Source organism: Grus americana, chromosome 11, assembly GCF_028858705.1.
Source record: "Grus americana isolate bGruAme1 chromosome 11, bGruAme1.mat, whole genome shotgun sequence".
NCBI lineage: Eukaryota > Metazoa > Chordata > Aves > Gruiformes > Gruidae > Grus > Grus americana.
The window spans coordinates 22,045,288-22,067,131 of NC_072862.1; the positions used below are offsets into that span (position 1 = coordinate 22,045,288).

The following is a 21,844-nucleotide window of genomic DNA, read 5'->3' on the forward strand; positions in this document are numbered from 1 at the left end:
AGAGGATCTCATCTAATCCATTACAGTAAGACCTCAAGCTACAAAAGAAGATAAAATATAGAAAAGCTGACTTAAGTGACTAGTGGTCTAACATGAACTAAGGCAAGAATCCATGGGAAAAAAAAAAAACCACTAAATGAAAGTAAGAATGCATACGACAGTGCTGAATTAAGGCTGCACAAAATCTTTACTTGGTATACCATTTTGACCCATTACTGTTTTAGCACAATAACTCCACATATTAGGGTTTGGGGTAGAGAAGGGAAACACCATTCCAAGAACAAAAATAGCCAGCATTGTTTATCCTACTCACTCCATTCCCTGTGCGGTCTGCCGAGCAATGTCAATGAGCTGGAACATTTGGAACTTGGTCTCTTGAACGTGTAGGTGTTTATACAGACTGCTTCCTTCACACCACTGCGTAACAATGGCCAGATTATCTTTAGTCATGTAGCCCATAAAGAGCAAAATATTAACATGCCGAGTCTTCCTAATGGAAAGTAGCAGAAAGAGAAATTAGTGTCTTTATGAAAAATATTTTCAAATTCTTTTAAAAATACATTCCTGGCTGAAGGAATTCCTGGCTTTTAAGTCCAAAATGATGAGTTTCCTGCAAAATTTTTGCTGGGTACATGTGTGCGTAAAGTTTGTTTTTAAAAATAAGAAAAATATGCCACAATTGCCAATTTATAATTTTTAAATAAAATCAGCTGATTTTCTGCTTTTTAGTTAAAATACTTCGTTTTAGTTCCAAGGAAGCTGTTTAAAAATCAACCTTTAAGAAAAAGATGTCATGAAAATTCAAGGGGTTTGAAATTAGTAACCAATATTCATGCTTGCAAGTGGTATTGGAAAAAATTATTGGAATAACAGAAATCACCCTGAAAACTGTGAAAAAGTGACAACTTGAGATAGAAGACTGAATTCCAATAGGAAACTGTGGAGGAATTAACAGATGAGAAGATAGTTCTTATGTAGTCCAACTGGTTCAGTTTCAGGATTAACATTACAGATAGTTAACTGGACAGTACAAAAACAGTATTTGAAAACAGAAAACAGTTATGTAGATCTGAGTATACATTTTAAAAAAAGTAATTATGCTGCAATTTTAAAAGGTACAGTTCAAATATTCTGTCTGGTGATGAGAATTATGGCAGAATTTATTAATCCTCACCTTTTGCTGCATGCCCAATGTGACCTGAACAATTATGGATGTTAGTATTAATTTATCTGAAAAGACAACTTTCAGAAAGAGTGAAGAACCACTGAAATACTCTGAATTCTGATTGCTGTCTCAGAGCTCCACAACAATATTCAGAAGTATCACTGTATGCTCTCTTTTTGATTACTCTTCTCTGGAGACCTGCTTTTTGTGTCTATCAAACATAGAACATTGGGTAAGACAGCTTAAAGGAGGGGTAGTAGTCAAATACAGTGCCGTGGAATAACAGAGTTTAGCAGCGAAACTACCAACTCACCTTAATACAGCCACTTCATTTCTGAAAGCCTGGAACTGTTCTGGGGTTGGATCTACAACCTTTAGTATCTTCACTGCTACATCCCCTGAAAACACATTTACCATAAAAGTTACTAAAAATGCAGCTTTTTTTTTTTTTCCCCAAAAAATAACATTAATATATAGTATACTTAAATTCCTAACTTGCGCACAGTACGCCTCTTCTAATTTGTACATAGGTCAAGATTTTCCTGCAGACACATAAACTTCCATAGTATCAAGCAACTCATTTACCTGAATTTCAGTCTAACAGAAAAAGTCATTAATTGTTCACATGCTTCCCTTCTATTTCTAACAGCTATGGCTGGCTAGAACTACACATGCTTTTTGCAGGATACGAAGCTACTAAATCTCAAATAGTTGTTGAAAAGGAAGGTATTCCAGTATAGGTGCATTCTCAGCACATTATTTCAAGCACAGTCACCTCAGAGTCTCTTGGCTTCCAAAGAGTATCCAAAGTTTCATCACTTCCCCTTTTCTATCCAGCTTTAGCACACATATATAGACACACACACCCTCCTTTGTATTTTTATATACTTAAGTTTATATATTAAATTTTTTACATATATATGAACTATATATATGTATACACACCTTCTTTTTTAATATAAATATTTAAAAAACAAACTTTCTAGATTTAAATACTGCTAAATTTCAGAAATGGGAGGGATAAATCTTCTATCTAGGAATCGCAGAAAAATCATGAACCACGTAACTGATTTTAATATTTCAGTAACAAATTTGGGGACTACAGAAAGCAGAATATCTTCGTGTTCTTTAAGCTGATACATTATAAAATTTCACTTAAAATCTTCATTTGAATTGCTTTCAGTTTCAGTGCTTGCTTTAAATTTCAGTATCTGTTAAAGGGTAATACAGAGAGGAATATATGATGATCCAGTGCTATCTGATTGAGACTGTTTCCAGAGAATGAAGTCATAAAAAACTTTACAGTGTACATCCAGAAAACAGTGGAATTGAGCTGATTCAAAAAAAGGTACCATAGTGGAATGAAGCCACCTGTTCTAACAAAAGTAAAAGCACTAACAGCAAGGCCCACCGATTCCTCAGTGAAAGAAGTAAGCATCACGTTCATTTTAACTACGGATGGACAGCATTTTAGAATTCAAGAGGGGGAAAAACTTCCCTTGACACTGTCACAGGAAGATAAAAGCAGCTTAGGGGAACTAAAACTTCAATCTTACTCCACATGCAGTAAAGATTTGGGGAGTGCTACACTCCAACATAGGCTTAACCCAGAGTCTAAAGGTTCCTATCACTTAGCACTACAGAATCGTTACCTACATTAAGAAAAACCCTAGAGTAACAGATTTCTCTGCTACCACAATCACTAATTATTTCCTTCTAAATATGGTCTCTTTTCCAAGATGCATATGAAAAATATGTTAGCATGTCTCTAGAATACAATGATCAACTGAACACATTGGGAAAACTAACTGCTCAATAAGAAAAAAAAAAAAAAAAAGAAAAATGTGGCCAGCAAAGCATGGGAAGGCTATGAAGGCTGTGCAAGCTGGTACTTGAAAGTTCCAGAGTACCCAGAGTGAACTGCAGTATCTTCCACTGTAGTTACCAGCTGCTTAATTTGCTGTATAATTGGAAGTCACAAACATGCACAAATATTGAACACATTATTATACATTTATATCTTCTTCCTTTAACTTCAGTAAACGCAATATACTTCCTATTTCATCCTCTAGCATCTTCACAAAGAGAACCATCTTGCATTTGCGGTATGCATAATGTTCTATAACTTACAGATCTCTCTGCTTACAGACCAGAACAGAAGATAAGTGGTAGAAAGCCTACACTTTCACAAGACTACCAAAATCACAGGCTTTGAAGTGGCCAGTTCCTACTGCAACTCCTGCTGAGGTACAATGCAAGACCAATAGATGGTCTACTGATACTTGAAGTATATTGCTATGAGCCAAGGCAAGGCTGCAGCATCCACTGATGACAGACCAAACGTTTTCAGATTACTTTCCAATATATTCTCCATTATGATCCTTGCTCCAGATGTTTTTAACCTTATACTGTTCTTACTGAATCAGGTGCCACACTTTTTTTTTTTTAGGCTTGATGGCATTTCCCAAGCAGTTTTCTCTACATAAACAAATACACAATAGCACTCGTTTTGTTTAGCAGCAATCTGAAGACAAATCAGCTTCCGCCACCCCCCAACCACCAAAACCCTAGAACTGATTACCAGGGCCAAAGGGGAAATGTGAGTGTTTATGATAGGTAGTCTTCCAACCCATTTAAACTGCCTTGGTTCTCTTTCCGCCTTTTAAATTTAGAAGCATGCTACAGGACACTACAGGATCCAAATGGGGTCTGTAACAGAAGTGGTGCAAATATGAAAATTAGTACTTAACCATCAGAACAATCTGGAAAAATATGGAAGTGCACGATACCTGTTCAATGAGACGTGCACTCCTCGGAGCAAGACTGTCCTTGACACTTCATTTTTAGTTTGGAAGACTAAGTCAGGGAAGTTTATTGGAAACCTAATACGGTTTGCATATAGTTATACACAATCTTCCACAGATGCACGCCAAAGGTTCATTGCAAACAGCTCTTCACAGATGGGCTTGTTAGGAAACCCAATACCTCTAACTTAATCTAGAATTTCTACTTAAGTTTGCAGCAATCTGCCACTTTGATTTGTTTCATTTAGCTTCACCAAGATATTTTTATTGCTGCATTTGTACTATTAGAACAGGTTACTACGAAAAAGTCTGCAGTTTCACTACTTTGCGCAGTCAACTCCCAGTTTCTTCAATTCTAAACAGAAATGACTTGCAAGAAATATAAACCTTTAAATCTTTTAAGACCACATCACAAATGAAGGTTACAAAAAAAAAAATAGTAATTTAACTTCAACTTTCCTGAGAAATCAGGAAAACTATAAACAGTTACTACAAGTAAGATATTGAATCTTATTGATACTGAGTTAGGAGATGGCTATACAGCCATCTTGTGCACACAGCTGAGGGTTCCTTCTAAATATGTAGCTCCATGCATTTCCTGTGCATTTCCTGGATACATGAAGAGTTGCAAATGTTTTATTAAAATAAATATTAACAAGAAATTCTCATTTATTACCTTGTTTAGTGAAATCTTACTTAACCTATTTTCCTCTTAAGTTCTGTGTTCCATTTCACTTATAATAATGAAAATCGGTTTAACTGTTCATGAATAATACTTTTAGCATAAGAATAGTCCTTCCATTGATGTTGACAATATTTAGGCTTTAAGACATGCAAGTATTTATTCTTTAAAAATAGAGGGTGGAAGATAAGTTTCCAGATTTCTTTTGTCAGCTTATTTTATGACAATAATGCTATTTAAATTAGGGCCTGGAGGGGTTTGTGTGTGTTTCTTTTTAAATCACAAGCCCTGAATTTGGAAACTAATTTTGTAGTTCTGCAGTGTGTCTCTTTTCTAAGTATTCCAGCTAACTTTATATCACAAACTCTCACATCAACCATTTTTTCCTTAGAAAAACTCCACAGTAAAAACAATTTATCCTTATTTCCTTTCCCTGCCACCTTGAATATAAGAATGCTAATTAAACCACAGAGGTATTAAAGAAAAGGTAAATGTAATTTAACATCGGGCTGTGAAATCTCCCAGCTAATTCTGCTAATTCAATCCTGCTAATGGAAAGTGAAATCTTTTCAGAAAACAAGTTGTTGTAAAACACAGTAATAAAGAAAACAATGCTGGTTCCAATATAGTGAACATGTAAGATGGCAGTCATGAGAGTCAGATTTTGATGTCTGTTCTTTGCCTTAATTTCCCCACTGCTAATATTAGGAAATGAGTATTTCTCACCTAGTACCTTTGATGGTAGACAAGCACACAGCACCATTAAAACAATTTTACCTTTTTCTGGATTGCTGTCCTACCACATCAACATTTTGAGAAGATGGTAATACTTGTCAAGAACTTACCATGCCATTTGCCTTTGTAAACTGTTCCAAAAGAACCTGATCCTATTCTGGTAGAAAGCATGACTTCACTTGCTTCTATTTCCCAGTAATAACTGGAATCTCTCTGTCCACGAGGCCTCTGGAACAAAAATTGACATGGCTTTTACTTTAAGTATTTAATCAAATACATTATATATACACACACCAAGAATGAAATAACTTGCTTCGTACAAGTTTAAGATGCACTGAAAGCTTGACGGTTTTGTCCTGCAGTTTAGACTTTTGTTTTTCTCCTCAATTTGTGAGAGGTGGTGGGTTTGTTTACCCCCCCAACAAAAAAAAAATTAATGATAGCTTAAGCTATCATGATAGCTTAAGAAGCTATCATTAAGTTCTGCACTAGAAACTTAACTCTGATCTTAGAAGGAACAAATATTTTATAATCAACCATTTAAAGTCATCTGAAATACTTAAGAAACTTACTGACTTTTTCAAAATTACAATACTAAAATTCAGAAACTCATTTACATATTTAAAAGGAATAAAACATAAAGAGAGCAGAATTCTCAAACGTCTAAGTAATTAATAACCGTAAGTCCGACTAAGCAACTGTACTTTCATTTTTAAATCTTACAAGCTTTCAAAAAATTCCAGATATTATTCATTATTATTCTGATTTTTCTTTCTCCACCCTCCCCCCCCCCCAAGTTTAAATCAAGCCTTTGAGGGAAAACTTGCATTTTGTTAAATCTATTTTTCCCTGAGACATTTTGACAAACTTTACCATGAAAATGATGGCATTATCAATATCTACTTTCTATGGAAGCTATGGCAATACAGTTCAAATAGTGATAATAAGGCTAAAGAATTATTTATGCCAATATTAAAAAAGAATAAATAAGATGCAGCCCCTAAAGAGAAAGGTAATCCTTGAATCTGTACTGAAAAATAATGTCACAATAATGTCTGAAATTAATTTTCAATCAATTTTCAGTAACACAAAACAATAGTGCTATCTTTCCCAAGTTAAAATTATATTGCTATTATATAGAATCATAGAATCACTTACATTGGAAAAGACCTTTAAGATCCTCAAGTCCAATCGTTACCCTAGCACTGCCAAGTCCACCACTAAACCATGTCCCTAAGCGCCACATCTACACCTCTTGTAAATACCTCCAGGGATGGTGACTCAACCACTTCCCTGTGCACACACAGTGCAGAGCAATCCAAGATTATCATCAGCTTTTATTGCCTTGTAAGTGCAGAAATTTATCCCAACACACCACTACTCCCAGCCTAGTTGAACATAATAAAAAAAAAAAAAAAAAAATCAAATATTACCATACTTACAATTTTGTTTTTTTCTTGTGTATTAGATCCAGGGGCTCGCTCTCTTTGGGCTGGGACTGGGGTTTTGGGCTGAGACCAGCCAGTTGGGCTCATATTATTAGGACTTCCGGACAGAGCAGAGGGTGAGGCTTAAATATAAAAACAGAAGAAAAACAATTTATGAACCAGAAAATAAACACAAAATAACATTATAAATTATTTTATTTTTTGAAACCATACCTGATTCACTATGGCTTCGAATTGCATCCTAAAACAGAGAAGATAGATAATAAGTTAATAAATATATGAAAGCATACAAAGGAAGAAGTAGGAATAGTGTTTAAATCATTCCTGACAGTTTTGGTCTAGTGCAATACGGTATTGACCAACACCCTCCAAAAGATGACAGCTTGCTTATTTTCTAGTTACAAGAATCCTATATGCTAAAAAACCCCATGCAATTTGTGAACTCTTACAAAACATTAAAAATATTCACAGCATATTAAAAGGTATTACTACCAAAAAAGAAAGAGGAAAAAAAAAAAAAAAAAAGACATGGAACAAGAAGAAACACCAGAAATACTCTCTGCATTCCCACCACTGGATTTTTGTACATGCTTGTATATCAGATCTGAACATAGCTCCTGTGATGGTCCTGTATCTCTAGGGGACAAGTTCTCAAAAAGTTTTTGGGTTACAAATAGGAAAACTTTTAGAAGCCCCAAAAATATTCCAAGTCAATATACATTTTGAAATATCTCTGCTGTACTATTTCAACCCAAAAAAGGCTACACCTACTGCCCTAATACAAAACCATCTAATTTTCAAAACATTTTCCCACAAATTAATGTTTGATATTTGAAAAGCATGTTCTTACACAGTTCACTAGTTGGTACAGCGCGACAACTCTCACCTCATGCCACAGGCACTTTACAACACAATTCTACAGCCATGCACAAGATAAACTAAGCTCTGACAAACATGACTTTACAACTTTTCTCACCTGCTATGTATTATCCCAAAGTACATACAGGAAAGGTAAAATATCCAGGTACTGTATAAGTACAAAGCAAGAACATGCACTACAGAAATGTTAAATACCGTCAAAGTTAATAGAAGTCAGTTCAAACTTTCTAACTAATTAGTAGAATAATAAATGTAAGATTTCATAGGAGGACAGAACAAGCCTACATTCCACCATAGTTTTCAAATTGACTCAGATTATCCTTAGTGAAGATTTGTTTATAAAATACATCATTTTAGCTAGTTAGTTGCATTCTCCCAGGCTTGACTCTTGCAGAGAACCTCTACTCTGAACCTCAGTGGATTAAAATCTGCATAAACTACTAATGAAGAACTCTTGCAAGTTACTACTTTTGTCCATTTTTAGGACAATAAAAATCTTTCAGAACTTGAATTAATAACTAGCGATGGTTTTTGTACCTCAGCCTGAGAATGTAACTGCTGTCAAGTAAACTGGCAAAGGATAACTAAATAATTAAAAATTGTGCTCATACTTAGGTATATGTAATTCTTATTTAAGAAAAAAGTATTTTTGAACTTCTATCCTGATGTATTTTCTTTTTGGCTTATGAACCCTACAGCAAATGAAGCAAAATCAGTGCTCTTTAGAGTTGTTCTTACAACACACACACAGTGCTGTAGTCTGTCACCTTTACTTTGATGTGAAATAAAAATAGCACATCATGTTCTTAATCTAAGGGGTTTGTACAGTTATATGCAACAAAATAGTTTCCAGAGGAAAAAAGCCACACAATAGATGTGTTTGAGAAGGTTTTGCTTTAAAAACTGTGTGACCAAATGCATCTCTAATCCAAGCCTATTGAAATTTGCACCAAATTTCATAGTAGCATGGATTCATCCAGCTAAACTAAAAATGAAGCACTTTATCAATTTGCCTCTTCCAATTAGCGTCCTCTATATTTAAGTATAAACATGCTATAAAGATTTTCATCAAATCAACTCCAGATTAAACATTTCATGTGGACACTGCCATGACTTACAAGTTATAGCAATCCTGTTAATCACAAGAAAACAAAAGGCACCAAGAAAATACCTACTCTTCCCCTCAAACAAAATCGTCTGCACCAGGAACTGGGAGAAGCATTCAGGCTGTTATTCTAGGCCAACACAGTAAGAGATAAAAGAAAAGAGGAAGTATAAAAAAAATTTTAAAAAAATAAATGTTAGGATAAAAGAAAGAAAAAATAACCTAATTTGTTTGATATATGATAATTAAATGCAGTAAAACTTTTAAGTAAGTACTCCTGTTCAAACCCAAAACTTCACTAGTATCCATCTTTTGGTAAACCACTTTATTAAGGTGGTCTTTCTCATGTCATACCAGGTCTCTACTACCTTTTTTGTGGTGTTTTGTTTTGTTTGGTGTTTTTGGGTTTGGAGGGGGTTTTTAAACTTTTTTTTTTTTAAGCCTTTTGGAAAAAGCAGCTATTGCCTTTAAGACACAACAGCTATTTTTATTCAGTCCCTATGATATTATGAAGAGCCAGAATAGAAAGCATTTGTCTCTTTACTGCTATGCATAAAGGATAAAGAAAGCAATGTCTCTTTAAAGACTCATCACACCACAAAGTTCAATAATTCATGTTCTCTTTCTTGAGTGCTTCATTATTTTTCGTGCCATAAAAGATGGTCACAGCCGGGCTTCTGAAGCAGTAAAAAAGGCTGTAAGCCTAAGAAAATTGAAGAGAATAAACCCCATAAAACCCAGCTGACGCAAAGCTCCTAACCAAAAAAGCTTCATGGGGCTGCAGTGCACATTTCTTCAGCTCCAAAGGTACAGAGAACTTCTCTAGCACATTTCAGAGAGTCTTCACATTTCACAGAAGTCTATAAACTACCAGCTGAAGATGCAAGTAAACTAGGCAGTCAAAGGCTCTTGCTTAGCCTAAAGAGTTTTAAGCCATTCCAGAGCAAAAAAACCAAACAGTGCTCTCCTTGAAGTCCTGCAGTTCAGCACTTTCTTTCTGCAAGCCTTTCTTGCACACCACTCCCTTATTTCATTAAGGTTATCGCAAAACAAAACAAAAAAAACCCTTTAGGCCTGACTTCAGAGAGTTGTCTCTTATTACTGCCAGTCTAAGGTACAGGGGAAAAAAAAAGAGGGAAAAAAAAAAGAAAAAAGTGCTTGAAAGCAACTAACAGCAGAAATATTCTCAGATAGAGATGGCTTTAGCACACAAGCCCAGAATTGCTGTTAATTCTGTACAGGTATAATAGAAAACATATTGCCAATAAGCTTTGACTTCAGTATTCCAACTCTGATAACTACATCCAGACTTACAGTACCTGTAGTCTGATGTGAAATAAATACCAGCCCCACAACAAATCCAGATTTTTTAAGTCTGAAAGAATATTTTTAGTATTTCTTCAGCAAAACCGAGCTTATTTTCTTTTCAGATCTGTGAAACTTGATTGTTAAGCTCCTCCACATCTTTACAGACATCAAAAATCTACCTAGAACTTCAAAGTTGATTAAGACTGCAAGAATGAACTATTAACTTTCTATGCCAATGTGTCACCTATATTCTTCATCACTCGGCCAACTAAGGTAAACAGTAAGCAAATGACAGAAAGCAAAGAAGAAAAAACAACTGACTATTAGATGGCCAGTCACAATTTTAGTTTAACTTTAAGCTATTCCCTCTCTACCAATATTACCTCAATTATCCGACTGTCTACAGGCATTGTAGTGCTAACCATATGGACATTTGGTGTGGATGTAGATCGTTGTCTTTGGGATAGAGAGCCCTCAGAGGAAGGATTTGACGTGTTGAATGTGAAGGCATGAGGTGTAGAATACCTGTGCTGGGAACTGAGAAGGAAAGAGAGACAGAAAGTGAAAGTTGTGGTTATTTTTTCATCTCTAGCAATTGAAAATACTGTTCAATGTAACCAGTCCAAAAGCAATATACACAGAATTCTAAGCAGAGAAAAAGTTGGGACTTACACACTAACTAGACTATTTGGTCAGCTGAATCATTCCCAGTTTAACTTAGGAAATAAAAAACCTGAAGGTCTTGTCAGCTCACATACTTATCTAGTGTGTATAACATCTCTTTCTGCCATTATAAATTTTGCCACAGTTCACCTCAATCCCCATCAAATCACATTTAATATACTGATAAAATATAGGCTCTGCTGGATTAATTCAGGTCTGCGAAATTTAAACAAACTGCTCATTTCAACCCTGTTAAATGCTTAGCTTAAGAGCTACTTTTATTGCTAAGCCCCAAATTTGTAAAGGTTTGCAAGACTGTTCAATGGTTCGCAGAGAACAGCCAGCAAGGAAGTCATGAAACCCAATGCCAGTTAAAAGGAGGCCAACACTAAAATCCAGTTCAACAAAGAGTTATAAATCACAGCTAGGTCACTCAAACCTTATTTATCCCAAATCACACAAGTATCCTAACTGAAATCAGCCAGCCTTCACAAAAAGCTTAAAAAACTATCACGTTAATGAGTCATTGTCCAACAACACTGGAAATAGAATAAGATGGCAAAGAGAACAGAAGATCAATTCCTGATGCAGTTCCCACTAAAATAAATAAATGAATGAATAAATAGAACCATTTGCAAGTCAGCTACGTGCTCTGTGCCTCATTCCTGAATAGGCCAAGATTTTTCAGAGGGATGTAGAAAAAACAAAAGGTGGCCTGCCCTCTTCAGCCTCTAGAATTTCAAGGAAAAGAATACAGGCACAAATTAGGATCAGAAGACAGGCCCCTTTGAAAGGAAAGCAATTTTTATTCTAGCATTTAAAACTACAGGAACGTTCTATTTAGGTCTCACAATTTTCTTTAAGAGGAGCATATTTTCAGTTTCCACTGTTATCTCTTTAAACTCTTATCTGTCATCAAAACATTAGAACGTTATTTTAGTTTACGTATGCAAGTCATGCAAAACAAGTCGCACAACCTTACATGTATACTACCTGACCAGATAAAATAAGATTAATTCACAAAAATATCAAAGGGAGCCTTGAATTTTCATAGGCAGGAAAACAAAGGTCTCCAGAAAACCTTTAATACCCTCCCTTAAAATCTTAAGACTAAAATTAAAAATATAAAATCCCAAATCAATGTTTTGCTTGAACCTAAGAAAAAGAAAGGACACTACATATTATCTATGATGAAGTGGTGTTGCCTTCTTGCACGTTTATCCCAACCTTCTATTAGATCGTTCTATTTTTGAGGAGCTGGGGGTGTTTTGTTTTTTGTTTTGGTTTTTTTGTTTTGGTTTTAAACAACTGTATTTCCCAAACCAGAAATGACAGGAAATACTAGCTTACCTAACAGGTATCCGGGAGACAGACTCCCGCATCCGTCTCATTGTCAAGGGAGGTAGTGCAGGGACACCACTGTCACTGATATTTGAATTTGGGAACAATCTGAAATATCAACAAAAACAATTACAATTTCAACTGCTACACTACCTCCTGTACAATGCTCTTTATAGCTGAAAATTTAAAGGGCTGTTTCTTTCCAGCATAATTAACCTCATGAACACATTCCTATCTTTACATAATATTTTTCTTCTGTGTATGGTACGACTAAAAACTATGTCTTCAGACTCCCAAAGAAAATTTCCATGTGCTCTTTCTAAACTTAAGATACAAATCCTTTTACATCAGACTTCAGATTTTCCTGAAAAGGTATTTGACACCAAATTTTTTAGGTTCTATTAAACCCAGTTAGCACTAAGTGGCACAAGTCATCCTACACCCTAACAACTAGTCAGTATAAGAAAATGCATAACTATACAATCAAGTTTAGTTACAAAAAAATACAATCAGTAGGTCAGAGACATAAAATCAATTATAGCTTTTAACACTTTTGCATAAAAGGACTTCTTGTAACATAACGGTTTTCAACTTTTTCTAATCAATATTAGGAAAGTACTATCCTTCATCAGTTTTCTCACGATTCCATGCATTTTCAACAGGGTGTCAAAAATTGTGGTAGTTCTGAACACTCATGCTTCCAACAGCTAAAACCCAACTGAATCATAACCTGTTTTCCTTCTAACAAAAGTGTTATGCGAGAGGAATTACTATTACTCTATTGAAAGTAATTATAGCAACTGCCTGTTCAAGACATTTGTTTGCTTGTCCCAGAATATTAAAATTTACAACAAGAAGAAAATGCATTTAATGTAAACGGCCTTCTTCACCTGGGAACAGACAATCATTGCTGGCTGTTTTATGAAATCAATCCACAAGTTCTGTATACTGATGAAAATGACCACACTTCCCAACAATCCAAATTTATCTCTATGATAAGAGATTAAAAAAAATGATGCTTGTCTGTCACAGAGTATTACTGTTGCTATTAAAAAGGAGCAGTCCTTACAAGAGTTGCCTGATATTGCTCCAGTCAACACACATGGTTGGAACTTTAGTGCTGCAGTGTTCGTGGAATTTATAACCACATGTCTGACACCGAAACCCATTTAGCAGGAACTTCTGGCAGATGTCACAGAAAGCAAGCTTTAGAAATGTCTTCCGAGCCTAGAAAACACATTAAATGATTAATCCAAGCTACTAGCTTCTCTTCATTAACCGATTAACATCTTCAGAGCTTAACATAAATAAATACCATGTTAAAATGTTATCAGTGCCCTCAAAGTGCTACTGAACTTAAAACCATTATTGAATATATTTCCAGTTTGGCTGGAAACCTGGAAAGCTTACAAACATTTAGGGCTTTGTTTACCTGATTATTTCAGAAGAAAAAAAGAAAAAAGGAAAAAGTGTTCCATCAAATTCAAAAGCACCGTTTTGTGCTCAGTAAGGTGACAGAGCTGGGTGGGCCCAGAGTTGGCTTTTTTGTTTGTTCTTAGTATAACCAAGGAGGTGAAGGAGGATCAGATCGTAAGAACCACCACATTATTTTTTTATTAGTCAAAACGCTTGTTGTGTGTTCATGACTAGCCAATATCCCTTGCATAAGAAATAAATTATAAATAAATAAATAAATAAAATAGTTTGAGGAAATCCTACTCTCTTAAATGGCATCTAACATTTTTTTTTAAAGCTTCTGAAATATGAAAAAAAGATTAAAAAGAACCAAAGGGTTTCTTCCTCCAGAGCACACTGCGAAGGAAGGCTCAAAGTTTGAGCTTCTTCCAAATCTGGAGAAAAACATGAGTTTTCTGGTGACCAACTGCAGACAATTTTATTTGCAGTTTTCTAAAAATGTAAAGTAGAAGCAAAGCTACTTTCAGTTTTTGTAAATCACGTCTAACCTTTCTAATGGATGTAAGTAATAATCCTTTAGTTTTGCCACTTGGCACAATATATTTCTGGGACAAAACAACAAAAAGGCTAGAATATAGGAATAGAGTTCCTTCCCAGGGAGAACAAAATAATGCAAGGTAAAACTGTTAGAGTTGGGCATTATCTCTTTGTAAAACAAACAAACAAAAAACCCAAACAAGCTCTATTTATTTGCTCTATACTGAGCCAATAATCCATTTTTGAGAAGAAATCACAAATCTTAAGTCTTTCATCCCCCCTCCAATCACTCTGTCAAATTACAAGCCAGCATTACCTCTCAAAACAACGTCATGACCTTGCAGAATTAACAGCACCCCTGTACATTCAGCACAATTACCAACAGTCCAATAAAGCTGCCAAAATTATCCGGCCTTTTTTGACTGATGAGCCAGAGACTGAAAATGCAAGTTATCTCCCAGTTCTGGACTTTAAAGACATGATATCTTAATATGACAATTAGAGAAATATATATTTATATAAAATAAAAATGGCAATCATCAGACCTTTGAAGAACATGCATAATGTGAGCTTTTAAAGTCTCTGACACCTAGGAGTCTCTTAACGTAAACAGAATTCTGGCATTTCATTGCAAATCAATATTTAGCCAATCTAATTTGTGGGGAGTAAGGGTGAAGGAATCAAACAATCACTTCTGAAATCTCCCCTTGTGTTTAGAAAGCCAAAAGGTACCTAATGCCTAAAAAATTCTTTGACTGAATATGTAGTTCAATTTACATCAAAATACAGAAGAGGAAAAGCTTACAAAATTGTGTGTAGTGAGTGGAACATGATCAAGGAAGTCCACTTGTAGTTCCTCTCCAATCAAGGAGGCAGCATCTGTGTTCCAATCCAAACGTACTTTTTTTCTGAAAGAAAGAGAAAACAAGGACAACAAAATTACTTAGGAAGTAAGAATTCGCCTAATCAATGATCTATGCTTCGTGAGTTTCCTTGCGTAAACTGAAAACAAACACAAAAAAGCGTGGCTAACCTCTTATAGTGAGCTATATTTCAGTGTCTTTCACTTGAAAAATTAGAAGCAACTTTGAAAACATAGCAATTCACCTCTTTTTCTGTTTATTTTTTAATGTGTAAGTCATTGAGATATATAGATTATTTGAAATAAGAAACCTAGAAGCTGTAAAGGAGTCATAGAAATACCTTTATAAACAAAACATAAGAAATTATGAATGGCAGACTTAGTGACATGAAAGCCATATTATGTGCTTCAGCACTGAAGTTACTGGTGACCCCAGAATGGACTCAGTTACACAGAGATGTAAACCCACAAATGACTGCCTCACAATTGAGGCTTAATAGAGCATTAAGCTCAAGCCTTACGAGGTGTGAAGTTAAATGTATTAACTCCATGAGATACCTTCACTCCCTCAGCTTGTAAAAGAATCATTTGGTATTTAATAGCAGCATCCCCGGTCCTACAAAAAATAAGGAATATCTGAAGTGAGATTTAAATCCAAACATTGAAAAGTTGTAGAGGAATGCAGAGCCTTAAAACCAAGCACACAGAGCCTCGCTCACTTAAGTTGGCTAAGAATCACTAGCACTGAAGTTTACCAACTAGAAACACAGAGGAGAAATGTACCTCAAATATGCAAGCATATCACACCATTTTATCTAGAGTATGACAAAAACCTCTGTAAGATGCTACAAGCACTTGAGTGTACCCCTCAATTTAGTGCATTTTTAATATTTAGCTTTAAAAGAAAAATGAATTTTTTAATACCCAGGAAGCTGAAGGAGTTGCTCTAGAGGAGGGTAAAGAATGCAACAGGGAAGTGTTCACAATCAAATTGTGCTTTTAAAAGAAGCTAGCAAGAGAGAGGAAGACAGCACTATTGCTGCTATTCTAAAACTAAGATTTTTACATTCTCTAGTTGAAAGTTTCACATAGAACATTCCAGACTCTTACCCTTTTGGTTCAGTAAGAAGTCGAAAAACCGCACAGCATTCTGGCTGCAGACCTCTTACTTTAAGTGCCTTCATAAGACAGTCATGTAAGGTCATCCCATTTCGCACATTTACCTGTAACCAAAGGGAAAAAAAAAAAAAATCAGTCAGTGATTGCAGAATCTGTTTAAAGTGGGTTTGGGGGTTTGGTTGGGTTGGTTGTGGGTTTTTTGGGGAGGGAGGAAGAAGGTGTCATGGTTTTTTTTCTCCTTTTCTTTAGAAGTTCCAGTAAAACTGCACAGCTGTTCACTTTTGAAGTTAATAAATAGATAAATAAAAATTACTTGTATGATGTAACGACAGATTGCTGTGCCTTCCAATTTAACTCACTGCATGTTCAGCCAACCTGTCAGGCAGGCACATTTTCTGCCATATATGTAACTATTGCATACTTATGCAAAGGAAGGTTTGAAGTCATTTTGTAACTTTTCAATTTCTTACAATTACTAAGTTTCAACAAAACAGGATTTTACACAGTACTCATATAAGTACGTAGCTTGTAAAAGTATTAGAAATGCAGTCAAATGGAGTTACCTTAAGTATAGAAAAAGGCTTAATGTAGATTTCAGGGAACTTCACCTAAGACTATGATTAGTACACTCGGTTCCAAGAAACCTAATAGAAGCGTTCCCTCAAGAAGTTTCACTTCAGCTTTAACTACCATACTTCACTGTGGGCATTCAGGTGAAGAAAATGGTAACAAAGGATTACATGTTTTACTTCGCACAGGCATCATTGTTTAGGTCAGCCAACTACTGTCTTCTAATGTTAAATAGGTAAGCAAAGTATCTTGCTCATGTATATTGGAAAAATGCAGCAGTGAGGTAGAGAAATACAGGTTCTCAAAATACAGATAACACTGCTTTCAAAATCTGTCCTCTAGAATTAGCAAACTGATGACAACACGCTTAATCACAATAAGACCTTTTGTGAAGCTTAGCATTTCTCTTGCCAGATTCACGTCATGGTGTTAGCAATGAGAACAGTACATTTCTCACATAAAGGTAATGTAGACTTACCACCGTGCGCTGCTTGTTGGGCAAGAAAACACGAATAGTATTACTAGTTTTGGAAGTATCTGATATTTTGCCATCATCAGATGCTCGGCGTTGATAACCAAACTGCTGGACAATAGTAGGTGAAACACAGTTTGGGCCATCAAAGACAGAATCCTTGAGTCCAAAACCATTACTGATAGTCTTCCAAGCTCCCTGAATGTGCTCCATTGATGCGGTCTAAGAAGCAAAAATTGAGAGAGTCAGGGAAAATTACAATATCCTTCGCTATAAAGTGGTACTCTCTCGAGACAACAAACCTCACAGCCTCTTTTGAAAGCATCTGAAAACTGCACTGCGTTCTCCCTCGTGACATGATCAACCTACACATGCATGGTACAGTTCACCCACATCTGCAAAATTAGCCTGACTCTTGAACGCATTTGGCTTTCTGCACATAAACAGATGATCAGGAATATATGCGTAATTCCTCTCACTGCATCTCTGGCACCACAGAAGCAGTTTACCATCATATTAGTTAAGATAATCAATGTCTGAGGGGTCTTCAGAAACATGGCTAGATGCTAGCTGCAGGCCAAAAGAATAGTTCTGTAAGCCAGATATGGCATGCAAGCGTTAGCACAGACTGGACTGTTAAGAAAAAGAGGCCCAATAGGAATTATAATAAAAAAGCATTCCTTGAAGAAATTCTATTTTTATCAGTGATTTGGGGGCTTTGGTTTGGTTTTCTTTGGGGGATGTTGGTTTTTTGTTTGGTTTTGTTTGTTTTTTAAAGGGTAGCAAGTTCAATACTGTTAGTATACAACAAAATACATAACATTTTAATAGTACCACAATTTACATAGTATGAAACAGAAAAAAAAATAATTCTAAAACTCCACACACACTACACTCAGTAGTATTTCAGCATAAACCTCTCCCAGTGCAGGGACATAAACAATCCCCTGCATACTTCCAAATCGGCACACAGCACTATTTTTGCACACTCAGGGACAAAGATAAAGGTTTTTTTTTTACCCCAGCTATCACAACTTCAATGCAGCTTGAACTCCAAACTATACTATAAATGTAACATTCAAAACTAAGCAAAAACAAAGTCTGAAACAGTTTTAACAGTGAAATGTACTCCTTGGTAAATTTCCAAGTAGCCAGATTTATTACCAAGCTTTCAAAAAGAAAAAAAAAAAGACAACAGTGAAAATAAGCACAGGAATTTATTTCCTCCATAAAACTGCATCCTTCTATGAACATCTGAGAAACTGATATTCAGAACTACACGGTGCAAGTGCATATCTTTCGCCATGTTAGTAGTTTCCAAATTAATCTCCAGTGGTTGTGTGCACCACCTATATTCCTGATCACCTCTACGAAAGGTAAAGAAAGTCATATTAAAGCTGCAAAGTCAAATAGCAAATCAGTCAGGAAATGCCAAAATAAAGGTCTTCCAAGCCATGCTAATTTCGTCCCCTTATGGTACAGGAAAGACTTACAGTGAAAGACCTACATTTTCCCCCTGAAATCACTAACAACTTAATTCAGTACATAATACCAAACACTCCTTTCTGAACTTCTATCAGCATCTATTAAAGTCTCATTTAACGTGTGGTCCTTTGTTGCAAATTATTTGAATCCTCCAATTCATCTCCTCGTGCCCTTTTGTGTAGCACCCATGCCAAAAAAAAAAAAAAAAAAAAAAAAAAAAAAAAGAAGAGCTCCTCTTATCCCAAACATTCACATAGTTATGTCAGAGAAAAGACACCAGTGTTTGTTACAGCTGAAGAGGTAAAGTAATGGAATTCACAGAAAAAAAAAGATTTTGGGATGCCCAGAAGGATAAACTTTGAATTTCAGAGTGTTTTCACTCGCAGCACAACTCCGCAAAGCCTGAGCTAGATCTGAAGTACTTAACAGGGCTACAGACCTAAACCCAGATCTGACTAGCAGCTAGAAAGGAAACATGTAACAACAAACTTAAAGAAAAAGTTTTGGTTTATATGACACACCTAACATCGCCTGCAAACTCTGGAGCAGAACAACTCTAGGGCTCTTACACTCTCTGCTACAAAGGGATCTTTTGGTCAGTTCATGAACATTTCTTTCACTGACAACATACACACTGACAACATACATATCCTCTCCTTCCCTCCTGCCAATCGTCGTCATTCTTGCATCAATGCCATCAGCTGTGCAGGTCCAGTTGCTCAAAGGTTCAAAATATTTAAACATCAGTGAGATTTAAAACTCAATACCCAATCAAAATTTAATAGGATTCTGACACTTGAAATTATTTTTTTTAAATCTACGGCACATAAATGATAACAGTCTTACATTTGATGTAAAATCACTGCTGACGTAAGGTGACAACACCCTAATGTTACAGCCTTTATATTTAATATTTTGACATGCTGCCAATATTTCCTGAAAAATTCAAGAGAAAACAGGAAATGACAAAAAAATTCAAACTTGCACCTTGACAAAAGCTAAGTTTCATACCAAAAAAGGTACTTCCCTCCTCTAACAGTGTTCTCTTGCCTGAATGGGAAAGGCCTACTACGTATTGTAGAACAGCCTACTAGAGAAGACCACAGAAACACATTTTGAGGTTGCTGTACGCACAGTCAGAAAAACATAAAGACAGCAACCGCTGTGCAAGTGTCAGCTGAATCTTTGATTATGCATTTGCATCCTTCTCTTTCCTAGGATCTTTGCCTCAAATAAGTACTAGATATTCCCAGGACTCTCTCTGTTTAGCATAATTCTCTCTTCCAGCAACGCCCTGCTCTCTCTTGCCACCACGCTTCACCAGTGCATTTTTGCCATCTTTTTGGCTGCAGCTGATGACTGTTGTCCCTGGCAGCTTGGGTTCACTCACAGATGTTGAGAGTTCTTTTTCTATAAAATGAAAGTACCTGCTCATCTCAGCAGGCAAATTTAAAACATGCCATCCTTAGCTCTCTTGCCTGCCTAAACTGAAGGCTATGGGTTTTACTCACACACTTCAAGGAGCCACCAATGAAGGGAGAAGATGAGAACTTGGCTCAGATCTGGCCTGGAGTGGACAAAAACCTGCAAGTGGTCTGAGGGTAGAGGGGTAGGGGAGAAGAAAGGGAAGTTTAAAAGTTACTTGCAGTTTCCTGGGGAGAGACAGGAATCCGTGAGGAAAAGTTGCTAAACCCGCTCTCGGCATCCATGGTACAAGGGCATGCAGTTGGTAAGTTGGGGCTTGTTGAAGAAACAGCTATAATCAACTGTCCTGCTGCTGACTTTTGCAACTGTTCAGAGTCAACCCTCATGTGGGATTATCATGGAAGAATACAGACAGTCGTGAAAACTGCTTCCTAAGAAGTAATTTAGGAATGATTTACACCTTTTCCCTGCCCTCAAGTGTAAAGCAAGCTAGTGTAAAAAAATATTATACGAATATATACGAAAACATTCACTTTGAACTCAAACTGCTCGCTGCATACATAGATACAAGGTAAGAGAATTAGCATGGCAACTACTTGATCAGCTTTGAACTGACCAAAAAAAAAAAAAAGTAATCTCACAACATAATATTGCACATACACACATGATTTCTAGTTGGTACACTGAACAAAGAAGCAAGCACAACAGCAGAAGACAACAGACATGATATCTCATAGAATCACAGACTGGTTTGGGTTGGAAGGGACCTTAAAGCCCATCTAGTTCCACCCTCCACCAGCCCAGGTTGCCCAAAGCCCCATCCAACCTGGCCTTGAACACTGCCAGGGAGCCGGGGCAGCCACAGCTTCTCTGGGCAACCTGTGCCAGGGCCTCAGCACCCTCACAGGGAAGAATTTCTTCCTCATATCTAAGGTAAATTTGAGCAGAAAAAAAAAAACCCTCATACTATTCCTCCACCTCCCACAGGTATATTGCACATTGTGACCAAGACTGCACTTTTAATTAGTACTTTTTGCATAGATTACAGATTTTGATAGTTAGTCATTTGAACAAACATTAAAACCAAATGCACAACATAGCTATGCAATGTGCATACCTGCCAGTAACAAATTCCTAGAGATCATTCACTCATATCCGCTCAGATCATACACTCATATCATTCATTCATATCCAGAAGATACTTTAAGTTACTTTAACTTTCTCCACAACTAGCAAAAAGTGTTTAGTCTGAACTATTAAAAATTTCAGTCTATCTCCATAAGGAATGCTGAAACTGGTAATGACAAAGCCTGAAAGTTTGCAGGATATAAAGCTAAACTCCTCTCAGTACAGCATTTAGGTGCCTTGCCCTTTCCTTTATTTCTTAAACAAACACCAAAAGCTTTTAAAGAAAATGTAAATACAGTTCTCCCTCCCAACACACACATGCTGTCATTTTTATCCACATGAACAATTTAATCACACTCATGTTTAATGAAATACATACACAAAGGCAAAACACCACAGAAAAAACCCCAGAATCCATTTCAAAATGAACACTTTTGTTAGAAAATACAAGCTTTAAAAGTTGCTTATAAGTTTTCATCTCACACACAAAAAGATCAATAATACATTTAACTGTGGTCTTTTCTCAGTTTCCCTCCTATACAGTAATTCTCAATTGATTTAATATTGCATGGGTGACCAGTTGTCTGGGGAAACAAAAAAAAAAGAAACCCACATCAAACAAGTATCTGTTGTGATATATAGCATTATTTTTTAAAAGTAGCTTTTCATAGCAATAGAAAATAAATACAGACCCATTCCT

General features: G+C 36.0%; 1 protein-coding gene across 6 annotated transcripts in view; it reads right to left on the reverse strand.

The window, feature by feature from the left end:
- RAF1 (Raf-1 proto-oncogene, serine/threonine kinase) overlaps positions 1–21,844 on the reverse strand; it is a 79,756-nt gene that overhangs the window by 8,597 nt on the left and 49,315 nt on the right. For 3 of the 6 annotated variants that reach the window (XM_054837809.1, XM_054837810.1, XM_054837808.1), the window contains 12 exons: positions 17,113–17,328; positions 16,056–16,168; positions 14,889–14,991; positions 13,200–13,357; positions 12,140–12,238; positions 10,510–10,663; positions 8,889–8,948; positions 7,048–7,075; positions 6,829–6,956; positions 5,497–5,614; positions 1,479–1,563; positions 314–490 (listed from right to left, as the gene is read on the reverse strand). In XM_054837809.1, the coding sequence (XP_054693784.1) occupies positions 314–490; positions 1,479–1,563; positions 5,497–5,614; positions 6,829–6,956; positions 7,048–7,075; positions 8,889–8,948; positions 10,510–10,663; positions 12,140–12,238; positions 13,200–13,357; positions 14,889–14,991; positions 16,056–16,168; positions 17,113–17,319 (1,430 nt within the window). In that variant the 5' untranslated portion in view covers positions 17,320–17,328. The remainder of the gene's footprint in view (positions 1–313; positions 491–1,478; positions 1,564–5,496; positions 5,615–6,828; positions 6,957–7,047; positions 7,076–8,888; positions 8,949–10,509; positions 10,664–12,139; positions 12,239–13,199; positions 13,358–14,888; positions 14,992–16,055; positions 16,169–17,112; positions 17,329–21,844) is intronic. The other 3 variants (XM_054837812.1, XM_054837811.1, XM_054837813.1) reach the window with 3 other exon arrangements.